Genomic DNA, 18,587 nt, shown 5'->3' with positions numbered 1-18,587 from the left:
TCGTGATTTTAGCCACTAATAGTAATAATAGTTGGAAATGTGTTTATGTAGATGTAGGTTTGTGCGGTACAGATAATCAGTGGCCTAGATAACCAAAGTGAGCTCTAGATGGTTGCAGTATTTTCCAGCCGCCATATTGGTGTACTAACAGAGGTACACCAAAATGGCGGCTCCATACTGGGCTCCGGAAATGTGTGCGAAAGATTTCGAATAACATCTGAAGTTTGGCATAGCGCACAGACCTAAAACTTTGAGAAGTGTCTTCTATTTTAATCATCTATAAGATGGCATTTTCTGGACCATCCACCGAATAGTTTTTTTTAAATTTTTACTACTACTATTATTATTATTATTATTATTATTATTATCATCATCATTATCAACATCATCATCATCATCATTATCATTATCATTATCATTGTCATTGTCATTGTCATTGTCATTGTCATTGTCATTATTATTATTATTATTATTTATTTTACACCATTACTATTGCGTGACATTAAAAACGATCTCTTCCTATTCCTTTGTGCTATGTAGTCTACACCGAAATTTTTGAAAAAAAAAAAAAAAAGCTAATAGAAATTCATAATCGGGCCCTGAATCAGTGGTTTTCGTTAAAACGTTTAGCAAGCATGGTGGACTCAAATTAGTACCTTGGGCAATGGATAAAATAAGAAAATATCACCTTTTCCCGTCACGCAATAACATGTAGAGCTGGCGTGACAATGTATCTTCGTGCATGATGTCAAGAGCTTCTTTCCCGACGACTAGTTCTTCGTGACTTTCAAAGCAAGAGATTAAAGACAAAATTAACGCTACAGTTACATAAAAGAACGGCGAAATAATAAAAGCGCTGCCCATTCACGTATCAACAAAAAGAAATATATCCTAAAGCAAATTAAATTATTTAATACCCAGCGAATTACCTTGAGCTAATTTCAACTGAAGACTGAATTGCCGTCTATGGCTAGAATTGACGACAAAATTTCTTGCTTCCCTGACATCTCAACTCGACGATAACGATGCACTGTGACATAATAAACAATATGAAGGTAAAAACTGGAAATAAATGTCCAAATGCGGATTCACAGAAGCCGACAAATCAATAACGCCAGGAATATGCGTCGTGAATGCATATGACCTTGCAACGTCAATCAATCCAGCCCGACTTTAATTGGCGGCTATCATTTGTTTATCTTTTGAATAAAAATTAGTTTGACCTCGGAGGAACCGAACACTGTATAAGCAATAACATAATCATTTAAAAATAATTGTACAGTAGGTTACCTGTGTTTCTGTTTTTTTTGTTTGTTTTTTTTTTTTTCAGTTTTTTTTTCTTTGACTTTGAATCGTCATTTATTAACTATGAGACCCAAGAATCAGAGTTAATAGTTAATAATTGATGACGATGATGAAAACTCGAGATAATCGGAGCATCATACTTACAAAGCCATCAAGATAATATTTGAAATGTGAACTGCCTTCGTTTATTTTAAAATCCATCCTAAACGACTCAAAAAGACACAGGAACACAGGTAGATAAAGGAGCATTTATTTTAAGATTGTGTTATTTCTGATACAGTGTTTGAGTCCCCTGCAGTTTCGCTAGCCAATTTTAACAGGGCGATAATTCAGTCAGTAAAGTAATTTTGTGAAACAAGTTACGATAATCAACTTGACTCTATTAACTGGTGTGAACTTCGGAGATATTGCTCTAACATGGCTCCGAAGCTTTCGAGTCTTAAGGTTTCCTTTGTCTCCCAATTCCCAAAAGAGACTTGAATATAAAAGATATCAAAGTTTGTCCTGAAAGCCTCGGAGCCATGTTGGGATATTGAAATATTGAACGTAGCCTATTCCTAAAGGAATCTATAAAGTCTCGCCCTCGTTTAAAATAGTTTACTGCCAACATTGTGTTATTGAGATGTTTCAATGTTTGTTTGCTCTTAGTCCTTATAACCCAGATAAAACGATTGAATTGGAAATGGTTTGTTATTTTACAGATTGATCATACTATGGCTCCTCAAAAGAGTCTCACATTTGTTTGCTTACTAAATCTCTGTGTGGCGCTTTGTGCCTCCCTTCCTTGGACATACAAACAAACAAGAGGAGGAAGTGGGAACCTCTATAACAAGGTAAAGCTTTTTTCCGTATAGACCTCTTTTGCGGGAGTGTTAAGTGGGACTTACTCTAATGGGTAAGCGATTCCCACAACAACAACTAGCTTTATTTTGCATGACCATAAATACAAACAGTGTTGTAAAAGCTTTTGTAAACTAAAGCTAAAATTATCTTACTATTATCGTCAACATTTCATGAGGTTATGATGTAGCAATCAAGTTACACTGGGTTTAAATTGAAAGAAGAATACTGCGCAAATCAAAGATGAAATGAATTTTGTTCATCGATATTGACAATTTGTAGAGGTCATAAGTTCACCTATGGCTTGTAACGGAGATAACTGTTTAAAGGTTGGAACGATATTTTCTACTTTTCTACAAAACTCAAATTGCGATTCATCTTCAATTAGCAGTCATAAGCGGTCATAAGCGACCTGTAGGACAGGGAGTAGTAAGTGAAGGAGCTTACTCTCATAAATAGTAAGCCGTCTTAGGGGAGCTAGAGGGAACAGTAAATGTTGAGTCACCCCTTGCATGCCACCCCCCCTCCCCCCCCCTCCCCCCCCCCTCACCTGCCCAAGACGAGGCTCGTGGTCGAGATAGAAAAGAAAAAAAAAACAAGAAGACTTAAAAACACTGGCATTATTGCTTCAGTTCCATAAAGCATTTTGTTGCTGTTATTGTTGTTGTTGTTGTTGTTGCTGTTGTTGTTGTTTGCAATGATGATACTCAATATTTGTCAAACATTATTTTTGGAAGCCTATGTATCTTTGCATAGTGTGTTAACTAAAAATACAAGAGAACAAAATGAGTTACTGATGGAAAATAGGGAATGTTATCATATGGTTGTTTGTTTGTTTGTTTATTCGTTGTTGTTTTTTCTGACAGTCAACAAAATTAACAGATTAACAAGTCCACGGATTTTTCTTACCATGGTCTTAATTATGTTTCACAGTTAATTCCAAGTGAAGAGAGATTTATTCAGGATTCCTACGGCAAATATCCCTGGAGCAGAAATGAACTTACGGGACCTTTGTTATCAGAGGGCGAATCACAAGATGAAAACACAGCGTCAAAATTTCAAACCGAGCAAAGCTCACGCAAAAGGGAAATGGAAAGAAACCTTCTCCAAGAAATACTGGACTGGGTAAGAAAATTAATTATATTTTCGTAATGTCACCCAACTACCCCTCCTCCTCCACCCCTCCCCCCTCCCCCCGGCCAGGCGCGTCTCCATCCACGTATACTTCAAATTAGTGGCTCTTTAAAGTAGTTAAGATGATTCCTGCCTAACATTGAAGCGATGGCAAAAATGAAGTTACCAAAAAAAACAAAACAAAACAAAAACATAGCATGGTAATATTTTGAGTACAGTTAAGAAGACTTTATCGAGACTTAGACTCTGTAGCTGATCCCGCGAGAGAAAATTGAATTTTAGTTTATCTATATTTTAATTCGAACGGCATTTTAACGTCAGATCAAAACTCAATAAATGAAAAAGTTACCTTCAGGCTATGAGTACATTTCAGTAAATTATGTTTGCATTTACTGTCCTTCGAGCCCTGGCCAGGGGCATTGTGTTGTGTTCTTGGGCGAGACACTCTACTCTCATGGAGCCTCTCTCCACCCAGGTGTATAAATGGTAACGGTGAATTTAATGCTGGGGGTAACCCTGGGATGGACTAGCATTCCATCCAGGGGGGAGTCGAAATACTCCTGGTCGCTTCATGCTACAGAAACCAGAATAAGCTCTGGCCGATGGTCCGCTTGGCTCGTATGCAGGCTTTACCTTATTGCTCGAAGCGGACCGAAATACGTTTAAATATCATGGGACTTTATTTGAAGCTCTAAGGCGAAGCAAAAAAAAATAAAAAAATAAAAAAATTAATTTTCTCGTCTGGAATTCTATAAGAAAGAGAGCGGGCGGACGCTTTTTTTCTTTGTTAAGGGACTGCGCAATAATTACCTGGAAGGGGGGTTGGAAAATCAGAGGTGGGGGGGGGGGCACAGGAGAAAATGACAACAGGTGAGAGCGGGCTTGGATGTAAAATTTGATACATACAGGGGGGGGGGATTACTTTTTCATCCCTTTTTGCAAACTGGAAATGTAGTGGAAGAGTTATTAGAGTTCAAATATAAATACTAACATTGGAATAAAACTGACAAATTTATCAACTCTAAGGTGCTCTGATCTATGAGCTGTTGTTTTCCCATCTGTCATGCAGTAGGAAAGGAATGCCTCTGTTATATATATTAAAACAGTGCTACTTTATTTGCACTAGGATTTAATAAAACAGGAAACTTTAATTAAAAGTTGCAAAAGTAGCACTACAATGTCATTCAATGAAAAAAAAGATGCCAATGTTACCACACATGGCATCATAATTTAGCAGAATGCAGAACACAACTGTTGAAATTTTAATAGCAATATAAGAGTCATTTGAAGTGATGTTTATACCAGAGGAAGAACTCCAACAAGTAAACTAGGTATGAGGGAATCAATGGGAGGATACTTTTTTAAAGGGAGGGGGGGATTAGTCTTAATATTATCATGATGTGAGGGGGGTTGAAATTAATTTTTGATTAATGAGAGGGGGGTATGACTTAGTTTTGGGGCATATTTCACCCATTGCCCAGCACCCCCCGCCCCACCCCGCCAGGTAGTTATTGCACAGTCCCTAATTCCCACTTTTGTATTATTTCCAATGGAATGCTTTCTTTACACATTATTACCCTTCCCCAGCGACAAGTTGGAGTTCTTAGGTCAAATATTAATAAAATGAAACGTCAGATATTAATTAAACACAAGTTTGGTTTATTTTGATATATGTTTTAAACGACAACGTGATGCATCATACGATATCAGGAAAACCGCCGAACATTTTAACAGTCGAACTTGCACGTGGTTTGTGAACTGCTCGTTGAACTCGCAACTATTGTGCATATAAAGTTAAAATCGAGATACAAACCTTGTACAAGAGTTGGAGGTCGAATCGAACTGCTATTACAAATCTAGAACATGATATGTATTTCAAGTGGATCTTATAAATATTTCATGACACAGAAGATGTTTATAATACAACAAAGCTGTTTGCATTCCTTACCTGTGCTGTTCGAATATCAATGTTTTTCCTTCCATCGTCAAATTCTCCAGAAGCGAACTTCCAAAATAAATCCTTCAAGGTATTGACTTATCCACCACGGACCTAGAGTACCAAGGCTTTAAAAGTTTAGCCTGAGTTCGAATTAAAACGCAGACAAAAGCCATCTCTTTTATATTTAGAGTTTTCTTTGTACTCGATTGAGGAGAACTGGGTACAAAGTAGAAGTAACGCCTGTTTGTTTTTGTTCGTACAAACGTTACTAATAACAAATAATAAAAAGAGGCGGGCCCCCATTTTATTTTATTTTTTTTTTATTTTTTTTTTTATTTTTTTTATTTTTTTCACTTGGTCTAATACTACACTGTGTCCTTTACCAATCAGTATTAAGACATGATTGATCATCGTAGTTATGCACACAACTTAGGCAGTTGTGAAATCAAAGCCTGAAAAAAATTCAGGCCTGAACGGAATTCAAACCCATGACCTCTGCGATACCGGTGTAGTGCTCTACCAACTGAGCTATCAGTCTAACTGGGAGCTGATCATGTGCGAGTTCGTTATGGTGAAGAACGCAAGTGAATATATGAAAGATCATATATTTGAACTGCGGAGAAAGATATGAAAACATGATTGATCATCGCAGTTATATACACAACTCCAGCAGTTGTGAAATGAAAGCCTGAAAAAATTCAGGCCTGAACGGGATTTCGAACCCATGATCTCTGCGATACCGGTACAGTGCTCTACCGGCTGGAAGCTGATCATTTTGTGAGTTCGTTATATACCCGTAGATCGTATTGCTTTTAACCCTCGGACAACTTGTACACGAAAACTCATTCCCCCACCGAGGTACAAGGGGGTGGATGCAGCCCCTCTCCCGAGTTTTCGTTGTAATAAGGGATGTCAAAATCGTATCGTGTTTGACTTATGGCCTTAATTATTTAAGTTTCAAGGCAGTCAACTCCTGGAACGCAATTAAAATCAATATCACACTGTTGCAGATTTTAAAACCTTCCGCAAATTAATTTTGTCCTGTAATATTACACAATTTTATCTACTTTGTTGTTATTTTGTCGTTCATTATTTCTAATTTCTAATATTTGGTAGCGCGAGGAAATTAGCAACAGTGCTACTCTGTAAATTCGAGGGTAGATAAAGTTCATGAGGATGATAATGATAATGATGATGACGATGACGATGACGATGACGATGATGATGATGATGATGATGAAGATACATAGACATATTTCATTGGTCATGACGTCATATGATGCCACATGAATTTCATAACTTTAACAGTACTTATGTTTTGAAACAGGACAAGAGAAGACTTGAAAAGGCTTCGCAAAGTAAAGTCACAAACGAGAAAAGAGAGCCACAAAGATGCACTGCGGGTTATTTCGGCTCATGTGGCAAAAGGAGAAGAGTCTTCAACGAGGAAATGGTATGGCACTATTGGGTACATGATACATGTGCAGATGGCCAACTCCCTCTTCAGTTGTATTCATCAAAACAAATATCCAATCCAAAATGATAAATACAACTACCATGATTCCTTGCAAGTGCCTCTCATATAGGGAACTGGCCATTACCATGGTTAGTTCATTTTACTGACGAACATCTAAGGTGGTGGCCATTTAAAATACTCATCATATGATTTCCTATTAGATAAGTTTCAATTCTAAGGTTATTGCACGTGACGAAGTGCTTACATTTTTCTTAATTGTCCACAGCTAAATCAGACCTTCAGCTAAAGGGGGGTGGGGGGTGGTGGGGGGGGGCGGGGAAGGCGCTTTTGTTTTGCTTATAACAGCGCTGAAATGCTTGTTCTATCGTTTAGGGATTTAAGATCTCTTTGGTGCTTTCCCATCTTAGTAAACTACTATTTTCAGTTGTCCCTCAATTTATAGATTATTTTGTACGTGGCCAGAATAATTCAGAATACAGTAACTGAACTACTCTAAAGTGTGTATATTTTATTTTCCTTCAGGAAGTCATGGATGCAGAGGCCGGACCTAGTCTAATGGACGACAGTGACATAAACACGCTCAAGGAGTATGATATGGAAGTAGAGAGAGCATTACGGGAGCTGGAGGGGGAGATCCCTGGGGTCTAGAAAGGCAATGTTGAAGGCCCCGCCCACACTACACCGGAGGAATTTGAAAACACAGCTTTATTTCAGCGGTTAGGCTTCCCGTCCACACGAATCCGTCACAAAAACGGAGCTCTTCAAACCGGAGGGATTTGAAGACGCTTGCTTTGCGTTTTAGTGTGGACGGACAACATTTCGAGGACGATGACATCACGAAAATAATGTGATTCCCTGCCAGGGTTTTCCTCAAGCACAAATCCAAAATTACCAGTGATTGTTGGGTTTTCAAATTTCTCTGGCGCAGTGTGGACGGAAAACATTTGATGCGTTTTCAGAGTGAAAAGACAATTTGCAAATTTCTCCGACGTAGCATGGACCGGCCCAAAGAGTTGGTCACAGGCAATTGTGCTGAACGCCATAGTTAATAGAGGGGAATGGCCATCAAGTCCGATAAACATCAAAGGAGCAGACAAGGATGCAACGATTTATGTTGGAAGGTCCACGACCGTGTACAATTATTTCTTTTGCGCTCTTACACTATGAATGAATTACGTAAGTGAAACGATTCTATTGGCTAGTTCCCCAGACAGTAGTGAACATCTATCGTGTTTTATGTACATTCAAGGCAAAAAACCAAAACAAAACCAAACACATGCAACAAAGAATTTTGCCTTAATTGTTTCATAACCATTCCTTTCTATTAACTATGTGCACACGAAATATTCGATCTCTCGTCAATCTAAGAAATATTTAATTCAGTGCATGGAAGTAATAATGTAGCGAACCTTATAGAAGTTAAGGTTAATCAACTTGATTTTTGCTGAAAACATAAAATCAATTAATAGCCTCATCTATATGAAACCTGTATCTCTGTATATGTGTAAAATAAACCGTGTTATAATCGAACTATTTTACCAGTGAATAAGCACAAAAGAAATTTAGGTCATCATTTAAATAGCTTGATTTTTCCCATTTAATTAGGGTTTTTATTGTTGTTTTGACTTTATCAGTTGAGCGTAGTGTAATTGACATGTACCGATGGTATTTGCCTTGCAGCGGTGCTTCGATTACTACTTGTATCATCATTTTAATAACGGAGGCTTTGGACAAACAATTAAGAATAAAAATCAGCGATAATAATTTTGAAGGACGTTTCGATGACTCGATCATCACTTTCAAATTCGTAAATCTGTAAGTCAATAAATCAGCAATGCGTTGTCTACAGAGTCAAATGTGATCAACCGTAAATCCTCGAATTAGCGTTCCCCCCCTCGAATAAGCGCCCCTCCTATCGGCCGAAATTTGAAATAAGCGCCTCCCCCCCGCCCACCTTGAATAAGCGCCCCCTCCCCTACCCCCATTTTGTGGACGAGTAATGAGACAACGAAGGATGTATAGTTTTCGTCATGTATTATTAGATTTGTTCAGTGTTTCAGCTTGAGAACACGTGAAGTGAACACGTTGAACACGTTCAGTACTAGCGGTGCCGCGATTTAAACGTTAGGATCAGCTGTTATGTCGCTGAAACAGTTTATGTGTTGTTTACACGCAGATGATGTATGAAGAAAAATGACCATGCCAGACCACCATTTGGGAAAAATTAAATTAGCGCCTGTTAGGCGAAAATCTTTCGGGGATCTTAAGTTCAGAATAGTAGAGAGGTAAATGGGTGATCGACAAAAACTAGGATAAATACTGTTATTTTATTTAAAACATGTAAACCAGAAAATGTCAATTCTAACAGACGAAGACTGATTTAGCTAGGTAAATTTGTGACCGAAACATTGCATGTAAAGATTTTAAGGCTATCACTGAGATATCATTTCAAATAAATTTGCAACACGTCATATGTTTGGCACGTGTGGGATTCTTAACTCCTCGAAATACTAAACTGGATGAACACACTCCGATACAGAAGACTCTCAAGTGCGCTGAAAAGGCTTCGCGATTTCGATCAGTCTATCTCACTGAAGTTGTTACATGTGACAGGGCGTCATGTCTAGATTCTCATGCAGTTTTTTAAGCCTTCCCATAGTTGCTTTACATCTAGCGACAATTGCCAATCTCATCATTTTTAAGCCGATTAATTGGCTCTGCATGATTGTGCCTTGACCAGGTACCAAAACTGTCTCCCAAGAAGTAAACAGAGTGCGAGAAACAGTAAAGTGAGTTGAGCTGCTGATCTGAAACTGTCTTAGGAAATTTGACCAACTTTAAGCTATTATAAAAGCAATATCTTACGAAGGAGCGCAGAGGGTGAATAAAATATTCTTTTTAACACGAGAGAACAATGAAATTCATATTTTCAAGCCACCGTAAAATTTTCTTTTAGTTTTTGAGACAAACTAAGAGGATCTCAGTGGAGTCAACCGTTAGCTGTAAAACGGGCAAAAAATTAGCCGTTAGGCGTAAAACTTGGAAAATGTTTGACCGTTAGCCGTAAACAGATATTTATCGTTAACACAATTTTATCCTCGAAAGTGACTTGTCTTGTGGCCTTTAAGCTATATTGGTTTGCAGTTCTTATAATGATTTTTTTTTTTTTTCATTAGTAGTTCTTATAATGATACCTTTTTCGAATTCCTGCTCAGAATGGTCAAAATAAATTTTCCGAATTTTTTTTTAATTAAAAAAAATGAAAGTTAATTTTGTAACTTTTTTAAGACGATGGTAATTATTTTTAAGATTTCCGTTATCTGTATGGAAAAAAGATTAACCGTCAGCCGTAAAATGGCAAAATATATTACCGCTAGACGTAAAAGCCACCACCCTATTGAGACCCTCGGCATCTGACTGCTTGCAAAAACAACCGTGAAAAAGCGAGAAATGGCATCATCAATATCCTTACAAGTGAGTATATAGAAAATACACTACTCCCGGACGAGCGGTGTATTTTCCAGTAAAACGCTGGTGTTTTGATATAATAAAAGCGCATGGAAGGCTGCATACCCATAGACAGTTTTGTCAGAGAAGAAATGCAAGATGCATTTGCACAAGAAATGATACCATCACCACTAAGAAAACGGTCACTTCAACAACGTTTTTCCATCACTAGCGCTCTGACTCGATAAACTCAGCCGGTCAGGTGGAGACTAAAGGCAGCCACGCCAGAAATATAAATGAACCTGGGTGCAAAGTTAACTGGGAGAGATCGGAGAGATCCGTACTGGAGAGTGGCGACAAGATTGGCGATAGCAGAAGCTTGAAATCGAATAGAGCGCGAATACGTAACCATCATGTTAAACTGATCTGTTTTAGTAATGATGGCAGGGAACGTCAAATCGCAAACAAATATGAGCGAAGAATGTGTAAGAAACAGATAAACAATCACTCGACATGAACCTCTGGAATCCTTCTGAGAAAGACTTACAACACGTTGTTTACATATTTACGAATATAAACGGAGAAAAGGTGTTGCTAACTTTTCCAAAGTCAAAACCCTTTCGCGTTTCATCTTTTGAGAGGAGCTAGCTAAGATAATGAGATTGTTTTTAACAATTCTGTAGGTTGTCGACTGCGTAAAATAAGCTATAAAATACCAAATACCCTGAAGGGTTATCTCACCTGATGTTATTTATAACGTTTAAACAGAATGGGTTTATGTTTACGCTCAAATAGTTTCAAACAAGAGGGCATTTTGATAACATTTAACAAGTCGAATCGTGTCATATTTGCATTTCTCCGTTATCCTCCCTTCTGTTCGTGGTTTCTGATGAGTTAATTTTGTTTCCTTGGCTACTTTAGCTGGACTTTACTCATCAATTAATTCTGGCTTCTTTTAACTTACTAATTCATGCCAACTCGATGCCTTGGCATGTATATCAAACTGTATTTTGTTAATTCTGTTAATTAAGTATTTTTGATCTCTTTAAACGAATAATTACTACAATAAAATTAAACTGAATGAATAAGAACGGCTTTGCTTCAGCTAAGAACTATTATTTCTTCAGGATCTTCTCGGTCTTGAACAAGTCTTGATCGAACTCTTTCCTCTCTATTCGCTCGTTTTCCAGATGAAGCAATGCTTGAAACATCGTCCATGCGGCTGGACTGCATCGATTGAATCACGCTGCCAGATTCCTCCGTGTTCGATGGAGTGAGACCATTCGCTGAAATCGCTGGCTGTTCAGGCTCGTTTTCGTGCACACAGCAATCAAAATTGACTTTGATGAAGTTTGTTACTATGAGCAATAAATTTTTAAAAGCAAATACCGAAGCTCCAATTTTATACGTATAGTGAAGCACAAGACGGATTACCAGAAATGGAAGATTAACGACAAGCGCTTGCACAAGTATATAGACTATATAAATTCTCACTTGTGTTTTGCTTGTTTCGTCCTTGTTCTTCAGTGCCTCCCTAACGGGAATGGCAAAGCTAAATGTCAGCAGGACCAGGCTTAGGATGGCAAACGCACAAATACAATACTGTATATCGTTAGGTAAAACCTCGTTCTTTCTCGGGTCGATTATTGCGTCCAAGAGATTTATAATATCAAAGATGTCGATAAGAACGGACCAGTTCAAATTCATGTACAGTTTAGGTTCAAAGTCTTCCGCGTCTAACAGCATGTGCACTAGAAGTGTGGCAGACAAGGGATATTTCACAAAGCCATGATCTAGCCCGGGAGAATCCACGTCGATTTTGGATATCAACGTGCCCAGAATCCAACCAGAATGAATGCAAAGTGGTAAGACATACAGGAACCAGACACCGGCCGCTACCTCGCGCTGTCGATAGTTCATCTGTCCCTTAACCCAAAGAAGCATCGCTGGAATGTAGGCGAGCGTGAACGCTTGGAACGAATACTTGTCCTCGTAAGACACCAGATACTGATTGAACAACAAGATCTGAAGGAGCAAGACGGAGACGAAGAGGCATCTTCCAATCCACTTAAACAGCATAGGACGGCTGATTTTAAGTCTGACGCGTTTACACATAGTGTCGTGTTCGTATACGAAAGACTGTAGAGTTTGAGAAGATAAACAACCCGATTGTCCCAGGATTCCTTGCGCCATTCTTATGTAAATTCATAATTGATTAGTGGATCAGAAAGTCTGTTTCTAAATTAAAAGACTTCACTGACAAGCAAAAAGAAACACTTGGTATGGGATTAAAAAAGAAGTTTGAGAGAAATTTTACGTTATCTGCAGCTGACTGGTTTAAAGCTAATTAATGAACACTTCGTCTGGGTAAAAGACAAAGGATTAAAGGTGCCGCGGAGACCCACAGATAAATCTTCAGTGACAAACAGAACACCAAGACAGTTTATCAAGATAGAAAAGCAGCCAAGAGGAAATGATATATCAAGATTAACAGTAACAAGAGTAGCTTTATAACTGGAATTGATTAGATGCATTGAGAACCATGACAGCAGTTTGTTCTAACGATTCACATGTGCCACATGCACTCAAATTTCGAATATCGAATTTTGTTATAGATTTTTGAAACGTTTGAAATTTGAGAAATTTTAATTGCTTGAAAACAAATCAAAACAGTTGAACTAATAAAACAGTATGGTGCAGCTATCTAAAAAAAAAAGTCAACTTCGTCTCAGGATCTCTCTTCTTCCCACCCCGATCCGAACAAAACATGACTTTTAACCCATGATACCATCATAGCTTCCCCCCCACCCCTCCTCACCCCCAACCCCCTCCCCCACTTCTCCGTATGTCAACCATCCAGGTCTATCAAAATAGCTTTTTAGAACATCGAAAAAGAGTTTTACGAGCAAATCGTACGAAATTTGGTAAAAAGTCAGGGACACTGATAAGAAAACACAGAACGATAGATAAAATAAAAATATTTGGAAGAAATTATAGTAGAATGGTTTCAAATTTATAATTTCTATTTTACCTGAAACTGTCCTTTTTGACTACATATGGCTTAAATAATTAAACTACGTGTATTTGAGAAAGAAAAGCGACATCTTGGTGGCCGAACATGTCCGATCGCTAAGCAACTTTGCGTAAATAACACCATTATGTTTGAAAGTTTAACAGTGTTTGGAAGCTGAGCAGGGCATCATAGTTACTGCTTAAGATTCCGCAACTATGGTGTAGCCTATGGTGGTTCTAGTTTCTCTATGACATTCATCATGGTTCCTCTCTATTATCCATTGCAGGGCGATTGCTGAAAAGTGGGAAACGACAACAAACATGATTAGCAACATGTCGCATTACTAAAAAATTGACATATAATCAATGCCAACATGATTAATCACTGATCATTATTACTCTATAAACACGTGAATAAAAAAAAAAATTAACTCCATATTTCAGTCATACGACATTGCATCCTGGACTCGAGTGACGTATTTCCATATCCTTGCTAGTAAGGATATTGATGACGTCACTTCCCACCTTTTCACGGTCGTGCAAACTATGGCTTGAAGATATAAATTTTATTTTCTCCTGATAAAAACAATATTTTAATCACACGCTCCACTCGCTCGTTGTTTTTGCCACTCGGAAATACAATTAACATAATACGTATGGACCAATTAGCCAGACAAGAAGCAACCTTACCGATGTTCTCTTTTTCTTTACAAGAAATGCAATAGCAACCAATTTCTCGATCTTTAATGGAAGCCAAATTCCTGTTTCATGCAGAACAATATCGACATGCAGAGTTAACATTGACCACAAGACAAGTCAGTAAATACGCTAGCTGTATACTAATTCATAAAATTTTTGCTTTGGTGGTGTCGCTTGAGACTGTACTGGTGTTTGTAAACAGCATTAAAAACTCGTTTGGAAATGAATTGAAAACCCTACTAAAACGCTCTGAAAAGCACGTATTAACTGAAATGAGTTTTGTACTACTCGTCAGAACAAAATTTTGATCTTGCAAACGCTTCAGTTAAAGGAAAAACACTGTCCTTTGGGAAAATTGTGAAAAATGTTGATGGGGTGGGAAGGGGAAGGGGCTTAAACCCGGGCCGTTATGTCCGTTAACAGACCGATGGCTCTTAAACCGGGCTAAGGTCATGCAGAGGGTTTTTTCAGCTGCATCTCACGTGCATGAATATCGTGAGAGATTGTATGAGTTGAGATGGACCTGAGATTCAGTTCAATGAATGAATGAGTTGCCAGTAATCGGATACCCAAGTTTGCGCGAAGAACTCTGGGATTGTCAGGGGGCAAACATTGCTAGTCGCTAGAAGGAAATGTATGGCGAAAAGTTGTTTCGAGGTACAAGAAAACGATTTTTGAGAGAGATCAACGCTTTTTCGTCGTCGTTTTTATCGCAAATGGATTTGGGCAATGTTGATATGTGGAATATGTAAGTTTTTCTTTGAATAACCGTGAAATATGTGACAAAATCTACCGATAAACTCCGTTGCTTGCGTGAAGTTTACTGTGAAATCTACATCGCGTAATGGTCTGCAAATACTACAAAATTAATTAGGTGTAAATCGAGAGGAAATAACCCCGTAAAGCCTTTTAAGTTGTGTACAGGCTACTTTTGGCTTATTTGAAAGCTTAGTCGTACAAATAATACTGGAAATAAGCCCGGTGGCGATTATTGTACTGTCTGGGGTTGATTTAATGACAAATGAGTCCGCGCGACTCATGCTGTGTGGTTACTAGTGTTGCTCAAAGCCTTTGTTTTGTTTTTACAAGCACGTATTTCAGTGATTTTCCTTTTCTATAACAGATCAAGGGTAGCTCCCTGAATATATCTCTGAGTATTTGTATTTGAAAGTGCCATTTGTGCGTGATTATGCTTTCCAAAGTTTGGTATTGACGGTTGAGTGAAATTGCCCGACACAAAGGGCAGTAGTTCCTTCTGCAATTTTCGATTTCTGTTTTAGAGCTTCTTTTCTGTCTTGATATTGAACTTCTCGGAGGGTCTTTTCTACCATTTGCTCCGGGTAGCCTCTCGAGATCAGGCGTGTATTGAAATTTCAATATTCTCTTCAATGTATTTCACAATAAACCTCACGCAAGCAAAAGGGAGTTTATCGGTAAATTTTGTCACTTATTTCACGGTTATTCAAACTAAAACTTACATTTTCCATGTATCAACATTGCCAAAATCCATTTGCGATAATACAAAGGCGAAAAAGCGTTGATCTCTCCCCAAAACAATGTTTTTGGGCGTCGAAACAGCTTTTCGCCATACATTTCCTTCTAGCGACTTGCAATGTTTGCCCCCTGACGATCCCAGAGTTCTTTTCGCAAGCACGGGTATCCGATTACTGGCAACTCATTCATTGACATTCACGGAATTGAAATTGAAGTACTAATAATTGAAATGAGAGGCTTGCAGGTCTTCATGTAAACACACTAAGGAATTGCCAAGAAACCTACAATAAGGTGGATTTTCCTTTATAAAGTTGCAATTTAGCGTCTTCTCGTAAATTTGCACTGCTTAATGTTCTCTTATTTAACTACTATGTATTTGGCGTGTAATCGTGAGATAATAGAGAGGTTAAGCATGACGTTAACGGCAGACGACAAACGGCGAAGATAACTTCTGATCTTGAGTTCTTTTCTTCTAATCCGTAAATAAAGCACACAAAATGGAATAATGTCTCCTACTATTTATTGCAAATACAAATAATTTCACTCTACTGTACATACAGCTGAAGGGAGAGGGCAAAAGTTTCATTTTTGCCGTTTGCCGTTTGCCGTAAACGTCATGCTTAACCTCTCTAATGAGTGTGGTCGTCAAAATAGAAACTCGCAATTGCCGTCGCATTGCAGTCGGAGTGAATTAGAGGCAAGCTGTGTATTTACGTTTATATTTCTGAATTGCGGGAACGTTAAAAATCGAATAAAACAAAACTCCCAACGTCGAAAAATAGCAAATGCAGTAACAAACAGGAACAAGGATTATAAACGAAGGACTTTGGAAAATAAACGTGCACTAACTAAAGGTATCATCTGTGACCTTTCGCAAATTTGAGTCATGTCACTTACATTCTCATCATAAGTCCTCTCTCATCTAAGGCATATGGAAGATCCTTTTTGTTTCCCAAAACTAAGACCTATAAAGTCATAGTGAGATATGATATAGGTTATATGGGGCTGCACGGCACGCTTTATAAGTAATATGTAAAGTATTTTTCAGTGGTGGTGGAGGAGAATAAAGAAGAGAAAGAGGAGGAGGAGGTAGCGCAGATCGTGTTTTTAATGGAATACCAATTAAAATCCTTGAGTTTGAATATATCCATTAATCAAGAACGCTCGAAACCATTTTAAATCAGTGTGGTTTCTAAAATAAAATGGTACAAACATGTTACATTAAGAACGGAAACAACTAATTACAGCGTAGGAAATACGAAACAAAACAATCGACGGAAAGCAACATTTACCTGACGATTTGGATACTGCAACGAACAACATAAACGAAAGTAACGTTGCTTGAACCTTAAAAGTTTACATAACTCGTGCGAAAGTAAGACTATTCCAACAAAGTCGCGATAGACTGGACAACCGTAATAAAAAAAGGGGATTACTTCCTTTCCTATTTAATCCAATGTAACCTTGAGGAATGGGTGGGGTGGGGGGAGTGTGAAGCTTGGTGCTTCTGCACTTGAATTAAGCGGACGCCATTAGGGAAGATCAGCCTGGCTTTACAGCAGAAATGCAACAACTACAGACTTTCCAAAAGCGGTTTGTCAAGAAGATCGCCGGAGGCAAATTGTCGTCAGCCGAGGCCTTGGTATCATTGAAATGGATTCCACTTCATGCGAGGCGCTTTGGACATCGATGTCTTATAGTTCAGAATTCAATCAAGGGAGATAGTCCAGAACACTTTGAAATATTTAGGACCCCTCTAAGTCAGTTACATAACTACAATACTAGGAATAGTTTTCCACCTAGACTTCCCGAGCCACGAACAGAATGGGCAAGAAGGACTACGTATTTTAGAGCTTTTAACGATTGGGCTACCCTACCTAGTGCACTCAAGAGACCAATGCCGGACATGATTTTTAAAAGAAATTTTAAAAGGTTTTTAGGAAATTCTTCTTCATTAGCTTTATGTATACATTTTTAATACAGTTCTTAAATTTTTGCTGGTTACTTTTAATATTTCATTTATGACTTTGATGTTACTTTAGCTTTTGTATTTTAGTTTTATAGTGGACCCGCCTGAAAGCCACTCTTAGTGATGGTGGCCTCCTCTTAAAATAAGTACTTTATTATTATTATTATTATTATTATTATTATTATTATTATTATTATTATTATTATTATTATTATTATACAACTTTTCTACAGGATCAAGAACAAAAGAACGGCTGTTTAGGGTCACGAGTATAGACCTACCGGAATGCCTGCTAATTGAGGTTTTCCTAACAGATCATGAAGCTCATTTTTGGCAGTCTCCATATGTCCGTGATCTGCAGCATCCACCATGTACCTACAAGGAATACATTTCGTCAGCTTGCTCATCCTTCATCAGAATGTCCCTGAAGAACCACGACACATGTTTATGTTAAATTAAAGAAAATGCATGTCTTCTTCGGCGTGAAAACTAAATTTCCAGGGCCTAAAGGGAGTTAAAACTCAGTCTTAATTCCTGAGTCTTTAACCAGGATCTTTTGATACTTCGGGAACGTAACATACGGCAGGCCAACGTGATTTGAACCCATGACCTCTGGGATACCACATACTCTTCCAGCTGAACTATCAAATAAATTGGGAGCTGGTAATTTTATGAGTTAGTTATATGCCATGGAAGATAAAGATAACCTACACAATGCAATCGGTTCCTTGGCAGAACCCTTCCCACATTATCCTAAACCGAGGAGAACCTCCAATGTCCCAGACCTAGTAAGGAGAAATAAAAAGTAAAGCCTGAAGAAGAAGGAAAAGAGGAAATAAAGGGGAGGTGGGGGAGAGAGAGGGAAAGGACGTGTTTAATAGGTTGGCAAATTTAGGGACACCTGCCGGATGTGTGCCACTGAAAAAAAAAATGTCCTGCATTGCTTCCGAATTGGCTGGTAAAATCTCAAAGTAACTTCATCAGCCACAACTTTCGTTATCAGAATTTCCAGATAGTGAGTTGCATCGTTGGAATTAGAGACATTAAAGTCTAAAGCAATTTAAAGGAGAAGAAACTCTACACTAGGTAATATATTACTACCTTTAAATTAAAGTTTGACTTTTCTTTTAGAATCTAATTGTGTTCCTAGATTGTGAAAATCAAATCAAATCATATCCTAATGATAGGTGATCAGATACCTTTAAAATACCATTCCCATTGGTATATGTTTTCATCTGCCACCCAATTGTAGGTAACATGTCCTCTGGCTT

General features: G+C 38.1%; 3 protein-coding genes and 1 long non-coding RNA gene across 6 annotated transcripts in view; 1 reads left to right on the top strand and 3 right to left on the bottom strand.

Moving 5' to 3' along the window:
* LOC145460235 (uncharacterized) overlaps positions 1-5,512 on the bottom strand; it is a 59,395-nt gene extending 53,883 nt beyond the window's left edge. Inside the window, exon 1 of the long non-coding RNA XR_014039815.1 lies at positions 5,228-5,512. This is a non-coding gene — a long non-coding RNA (uncharacterized LOC145460235). The remainder of the gene's footprint in view (positions 1-5,227) is intronic.
* The window catches only part of LOC145460220 (uncharacterized), a 30,305-nt gene extending 22,359 nt beyond the window's left edge, over positions 1-7,946 (top strand). For 2 of the 3 annotated variants that reach the window (XM_081444965.1, XM_081444966.1), the window contains exons 2-5: positions 2,007-2,138; positions 3,079-3,270; positions 6,546-6,671; positions 7,218-7,946. In XM_081444965.1, the coding sequence (XP_081301091.1) occupies positions 2,019-2,138; positions 3,079-3,270; positions 6,546-6,671; positions 7,218-7,343 (564 nt within the window). In that variant the 5' untranslated portion in view covers positions 2,007-2,018 and the 3' untranslated portion in view covers positions 7,344-7,946. Of the gene's footprint in view, positions 1-1,461; positions 1,539-2,006; positions 2,139-3,078; positions 3,271-6,545; positions 6,672-7,217 lie in introns of those variants that run through there. The other variant, XM_081444964.1, reaches the window with a different exon arrangement.
* A 2,623-nt stretch (positions 7,947-10,569) lies between these two features.
* Positions 10,570-12,942, bottom strand: LOC145460201 (uncharacterized). The gene has a single exon (XM_081444945.1). It carries the CDS (start codon positions 12,333-12,335, stop codon positions 11,244-11,246), a length of 1,092 nt encoding a protein of 363 aa, XP_081301071.1. The 5' UTR covers positions 12,336-12,942; the 3' UTR covers positions 10,570-11,243.
* A 24-nt stretch (positions 12,943-12,966) lies between these two features.
* Positions 12,967-18,587, bottom strand: part of LOC145460219 (ADP-ribosylation factor-like protein 8) — an 8,104-nt gene continuing 2,483 nt past the window's right edge. Inside the window, exons 2-7 of the mRNA XM_081444963.1 lie at positions 18,516-18,587; positions 18,028-18,101; positions 17,598-17,691; positions 16,245-16,312; positions 13,845-13,915; positions 12,967-13,449 (exon numbers count right to left, since the gene is read on the bottom strand). The exon at positions 18,516-18,587 is cut by the window's right edge and continues 15 nt beyond it. Of these exons, the coding sequence (XP_081301089.1) occupies positions 13,355-13,449; positions 13,845-13,915; positions 16,245-16,312; positions 17,598-17,691; positions 18,028-18,101; positions 18,516-18,587 (474 nt within the window). The 3' untranslated portion in view covers positions 12,967-13,354. The remainder of the gene's footprint in view (positions 13,450-13,844; positions 13,916-16,244; positions 16,313-17,597; positions 17,692-18,027; positions 18,102-18,515) is intronic.

Source organism: Orbicella franksi, chromosome 11, assembly GCF_964199315.1.
Source record: "Orbicella franksi chromosome 11, jaOrbFran1.1, whole genome shotgun sequence".
In the NCBI taxonomy this organism is placed as follows: Eukaryota; Metazoa; Cnidaria; class Anthozoa; order Scleractinia; family Merulinidae; genus Orbicella; species Orbicella franksi.
The sequence above is the reverse complement of the archived record's forward strand: the minus strand, read 5'-3'. Positions and strand labels throughout refer to the sequence as shown.